Source organism: Tachyglossus aculeatus, unplaced genomic scaffold (genome assembly GCF_015852505.1).
Source record: "Tachyglossus aculeatus isolate mTacAcu1 unplaced genomic scaffold, mTacAcu1.pri scaffold_123_arrow_ctg1, whole genome shotgun sequence".
Taxonomy (NCBI): Eukaryota; Metazoa; Chordata; class Mammalia; order Monotremata; family Tachyglossidae; genus Tachyglossus; species Tachyglossus aculeatus.
The window spans coordinates 962,647-968,646 of record NW_024044852.1 but is presented as its reverse complement, the minus strand read 5'-3'; the positions used below and the strand labels follow the sequence as shown (position 1 = coordinate 968,646).

At 46.1% G+C, this 6,000-nt stretch overlaps 1 protein-coding gene across 1 annotated transcript; it reads left to right on the top strand.

Annotated features, from left to right (window-relative positions):
- The first annotated feature begins 3,457 nt into the window (after positions 1 to 3,457).
- On the top strand, positions 3,458 to 4,405 carry LOC119922760 (olfactory receptor 7A10-like). Its single transcript, XM_038742428.1, has one exon. It carries the CDS (start codon positions 3,458 to 3,460, stop codon positions 4,403 to 4,405), a length of 948 nt encoding a protein of 315 aa, XP_038598356.1.
- Positions 4,406 to 6,000: the final 1,595 nt, after the last annotated feature.

Below are 6,000 nucleotides of genomic sequence, written 5' to 3'. Positions count from 1 at the left end.
GCCGATACATTATTTACAATCAGTGGAGTAGGAGGAAGGATGATACAGATAAAACTGGAATAAAAAGGGGATGGAAAAATGGATAAGAGAATAAAATCAAAACAAAAATAGGATGAAGATCATACTATACAGTCAGTTGTGCTAAAACACATTCATTCATTCATTCATTTCATCGTATTTATTGAGAGCTTATTGTGTGCAGAGCCCTGTATTATGTTCTTGGGAAGTACAAGTCGGCAACACATAGAGACGGTCCCTACCCAACAACGGGCTCACAGTCTAGAAGACGGGCTCACACTAAATGTTTTGGATAGAGCATTTGGAAGAATTAGGGAATAGTCTTCCCAAAACACACATCTTCTCTGGATAAGATGAGATGCAGTATAGGAAGCGATGAACATAATGGAAGTACTATAATGTGAGTTTTCCTTCCTACGGGATTCTTCATCATCATCATCATCATCAATCGTATTTATTGAGCGCTTACTGTGTGCAGAGCACTGTACTAAGCGCTTGGGAAGTACAAGTTGGCAACATATATAGACAGTCCCTACCCAACAGTGGGCTCACAGTCTAAAAGGGGGAGACAGAGAACAAAACCAAACATACTAACAAAATAAAATAAATAGAATAGATATGTACAAGTAAAATAAATAAATAAATAAATAGAGTAATAAATATGTACAAACATATATACATATATACAGGTGATGTGGGGAAGGGAAGGAGGTAAGATGGGGGGATGGAGAGGGGGACGAGGGGGAGAGGAAGGAAGGGGCTCAGTCTGGGAAGGCCTCCTGGAGGAGGTGAGCTCTCAGTAGGGCCTTGAAGGAAGGAAGAGAGCTAGCTTGGCGGATGGGCAGAGGGAGGGCATTCCAGGCCCGGGGGATGACGTGGGCCTGGGGTCGATGGCGGGGCAGGCGAGAATGAGGTATGGTGAGGAGATTAGCAGCAGAGGAGTGGAGGGTGCGGGGTGGGCTGTAGAAGGAGAGAAGGGAGGTGAGGTAGGAGGGGGCGAGGTGATGGAGAGCCTTGAAGCCCAGGGTGAGGAGTTTCTGCCTGATGCGCAGATTGATTGGTAGCCACTGGAGATTTTTGAGGAGGGGAGTAATATGCCCAGAGCGTTTCTGGACAAAGATAATCCGGGCAGCAGCATGAAGTATGGATTGAAGTGGAGAGAACACGAGGATGGGAGATCAGAGAGAAGGCTGATGCAGAGATGTTACTAGTACATAGTCCCGAATAAGTGCTAATGAAAGCTGTATGTGAGTAAATAAATGCTTAGGTGTATGCTAAGATGACATAACCTGGGATGGTGGGCCTCAATCAGGGACGACATCTTGGAGGAAGAGAGATTTCAGGAGAGCTATGAAGCTGGGGAGAGTTGAAGGGAGAATGAATTCTGGGCAAGGGAAAGGGAGTGAGAAATCAATCAGTTGGGGGAGAGGCAAGAGTGTGGCACAGATTTGGAAAGGCTGTGGAAGACTTTCTCTTGAAAGCTGTGAAGAAGGAGAGGGTGGAAGGAGAGATAGAAGAGCATCATGGAGGTTGAAGGTGGGTCTTGGGCACGTTAGGTCTGATGCTTTCGATTTCACCAGCAAAGGAGATGACAAGGTCATCAGAGATTAGGGAAGGAGGAAATGAAATTAGAGTTTTTGGATAGGGCAAATGACTCTTTTCTGGGATGGTTAGTCCTAGAACCAACAAGGAAAAATTACACATTGAATTGTATTATGAATTGTGTGCTGGACCTACGGCAGGAGATGGAAGAATCGCTCTGCCATAGTGATCATGACTTGAGAACATTTGATATTGTTGCTGGGGAAGAAATCCACAAACTAACAATCATGGGCTATTGAATTTCTAAAAACAAATTACAAAACATAGACCTTAGTGAGGAAAAAGCTGACAGGGGGAGCTAAAAAAAAAACAAAAACGAGTGACTTACTCGAAGCCAGGAAGGTGTTAAAAAGTACCCTTTTATAAGCCCAGGTAAGAACCAAAAAAAAGCAGGTACTCAAACAAAATTCCTTCCTGGCTAACTGGAACAATAAGAATAATAAATGATGGTATTTATTAAGCGCTTATTATGTGCCAGATTCTGTGAAATCTTTGAGCTGTTGTTGATAATGGCAATAATAAGAATAATAATGATGATTCATTTATTCATTCATTCAATCGTATTTATTGAGTGCTTACTGTGTGCAGAGCACTGTACTAAGCGCTTGGGAAGTACAAGTTGGCAACACATAGAGACGGTCCCTACCCAACAGCGGGCTCACAGTCTAGAAGGGGGAGACAGACAACAAAACAAAACGCATTAACAAAATAAAATAAGTTGATTATGTATAAGTAAAATGAATAGAGTAATAAATATGTATGAACATATATACATATATACAGGTGCGGTGGGGAGGGGAAGGAGGTAAGGAGGGGCGATGGGGAGGGGGAGGAGGGGGAGAGGAAGGAAGCACTTACTATGTGGAAAGCACTGTTCTAAGCACTTGGGTAGATACAAGGTTATCAGGTTGTCCCACGTGGAGCTCACAGTCTTAATCCCCATTTTACAGATGAGGGAACAGAGGCACAGACAAGTTAAATGAATTGCCCAAAGTCACACAGTTGACAAGTGGTGGAGCCAGGATTTGAACTCATGACCTCTGACTCCCAAGTCTGCTTTTTCCACAAAGCCACGCTAAATCTCTACCGGGATAAATGGTATTTAGGGGATTGGACATCATGGAAAGAACAAGAGAAATCACACATGATTCTCAGTGACCAAGTTCTTATCCTGGATTTGGAGAAGGCCAAGGAGAGAACAGTGATGGGGAAGGAAGTCTGGGAGTGGAGTGTCTGAAGAAACTGGGATTTTTCAGTCGGTTGAGGAGAAGCCTGAGGGGCCACTGATGATGGGCTCTGAGTCTTTGATGGGGCGTTCCATGGACAATGGGGAGCAGCCAGACTGGGAGAGCCCAGTGTGCTATGCCTGTGGGTAGGATGGAATTGCATTTCCAAGAGCTTGGTACAGTGCTCTGCACCCGATAAGTGCTTAATAAACACTATTGAATGAATCTGATTCACCCTGTGCTTGCACAAACACAGGGCAAGGAAGGGCAGATCCAGGACCCCAGGAAGGCTGGAGAGTGGGAATGGGAGAATTTCAGATGAACGAGATCTCCAGCCAGACCCCAGGCCTCCTAACCACCTTTCCAATAGAGCTGGGGCGGTCTGAAGTAGAGTGACAGGGTCCCTCCACTGTTTACTCTGCCCATGTTAACCTCCCCCGCCCCCCATACTCTCTCTCTCTCTCTCTCTCTCTCTCTCTCTCTCTCTCTCTCACACACACACACACACACACAATAAACCACCTAGAATCTAGGTTGAGGCAGAATCGGGATGTGATGGATCTGTCATCTCATTCTCCTGCCATGTCTCTCCCAGCAGATTCTCTGGCCCCATGGTGAAGGGGAACCAAACCAGCGTCTTGGAATTCCTCCTCCTGGGACTGTTTGACTGGGTGGAGCAGCGGCAGCTCTTCTTTGGGCTGTTCCTCTGCATGTACCTGCTTGGGGTCATGGGGAACCTGCTCATCGTCCTGGCCGTTCGCTCCAACCCGCACCTGCACACCCCCATGTATTTCTTCCTCATCAACCTCTCCCTGGCCGATGCCTGTCTATTATCTAACACGATCCCCAAGATGTTGGCCAACCTCCTGACCCAAGATAAATCCATATCGTACGCTGGCTGCCTGGCCCAAATGTATTTTTTCATTCTCTTTGTAGGTCTAGACAATTTCCTCCTCACCGGGATGGCTTATGATCGCTACGTGGATATATGCCACCCCCTCCACTACACCACCATCATGAACCCACGGCTCTGTGCCCTGATGGTTGCTGGGTCCTGGAGTGTCAGTAGCCTTGATGCCCTGGTTCACACATTATTGGTGGTTCCGTTATCTTTCTGTACAGACAATGAAATCCTTCACTTCTTCTGTGAGCCTAATCGGGTCCTAAAGCTTTCCTGCACAGACACTCTGATCAATGATGTATTGCTCTATGTGCTGGCTGTTGTATTGGCTATTTTTCCCTTTGTGGGTATCATTTTCTCTTACACTCGCATCATAACCACCATACTGAGAGTTCCATCTGCCAAAGGAAGATATAAAGCTTTCAACACCTGCTGCTCACACCTATCAGGGGTCTCCTTATTCTATGGCACTGGTTTTGGGGTCTACCTCAGCCCCGTATCTACCCAAGCATCACGGAAGGGCTCGATAGCCTCCGTGATGTACACGGTGGTCACCCCCATGCTGAACCCCTTCATCTACAGCCTGAGGAACAAAGACATGAAAGAGGCTCTGAGAAATGTGTTCAGAGGGAAAACTGTCTTCATGCAAACACTGTGATTCATTCTGCTGCATTCTGGAAGGAAGCAGAATCTGACGGAACAAGTTTTGAGTCTTGAATCCTCTTTGAGTGAGACCGATCACCATTTTTGAGAACAGAACGTATTTGTCAAAATCCATTCTTGTTAGGGTCAAGTGCACTGGCTGTCCCCTGCTCCCCCTCCCTTCTGTGTTGCCTATGCCTTTGGATTTGTACAATTTCATTATTCATTCAATTGTATTTATTGAGCACTTACTGTGTGCAGAGCACTGTACTAAGCGCTTGGGAAGTACAAATCGGCAACATACACAGATGGTCCCTACCCAACAACGGGCTTACTGTAAACACTTGATATTCACCTCACCCTCTTCCCCATAGTTCTTATGGAAGTACCTATAATTCATGTTAATATCTGTCTCCCCCTCTAGACTGTAAGCTCCTTGTAGGCAGCAAAAGTGTCTACCAACTCTGTTATATTGTACTCTCCCAAGTGCTTAATACACTGTTCTGCATTCATTCATTCATTCAATTGTATTTATTGAGCACTTACTGTGTGCAGAGCAGTGTACTAAGCGCTTGGGAAGTACAAGTTGGCAACATATACAGACGGTGCCTACCCAACAGTGGGCTCACATTCTAGAAGGGGGAGTCAGAGATCAAAACAAAACATATTAACAAAATAAAAAAATAGAACAAATATGCACAAATAAAATAAATAAATAAATAGAGTAATAAATCCGTACAAACATATATACATATATACAGGTGCTGTGGGGAGGGGAAGGAGGTAAGGCAGGGGGGATAGGGAGGGGGGAGGGGGGAGAGGGAGAGGAAGGAGGGGCCTCAGTCTGGGAAGGCCTCCTGGAGGAGGTGAGCTCTCAGTAGGGCCTTGAAGTGAGGAAGAGAGCTAGATGGACATCGTTGACAAAATAAATAGAATAGTAAATATGTACAAGTAAAATAAATGGAGTAGTAAATCTGTACAAACATATATACAGGTGCTGTGCGGGGAAGGAGGTAGGGCAGGTGGGATGGGAGGGGGAGAGGAAAAAGGGGACTCAGTCTGGGAAGGCCTCCTGGAGGAGGTGAGCTCTCAGTAGAACTTTGAAGGGAGGAAGAGAGCTAGCTTGGCGGATGTGCGGAGGAAGGGCATTCCAGGCCAGAGGGAGGACCTGGGCCGGCGGTCGACGGCGGGAAAGGTGAGACCGAGGCACAGTTGCGGAGGTTAGCGGCAGAGTAGTGGAGGGTGCGGGCTGGGCTGGAGAAGGAGAGAAGGGAGGTGAGGTAGGAGGGGATGAGGGGATGGAGAGCCTTGAAGCCAAGAGTGAGGAGTTTTAGCTTGATGTGTAGGTTTCTGCATTCATTCATTCAGTTGTATTCATTGAGTGCTTACTGGGTGCAGAGCACTGTACTAAACGCTTGGGAAGTACAAGCTGGCAACGTATAGAGACAGTCCCTATCCAACAACAGGCTCACAGTCTAGTCTGCACACAGTAGACACTCAATAAATATGACTGATTGAAAGGTAAATTGCCTATAATGATGGTATTTGCTAAGCACTTACTATGTTCCAAGCACTATACAAGCCCTCGGGTATATAGAATTTAATCACATC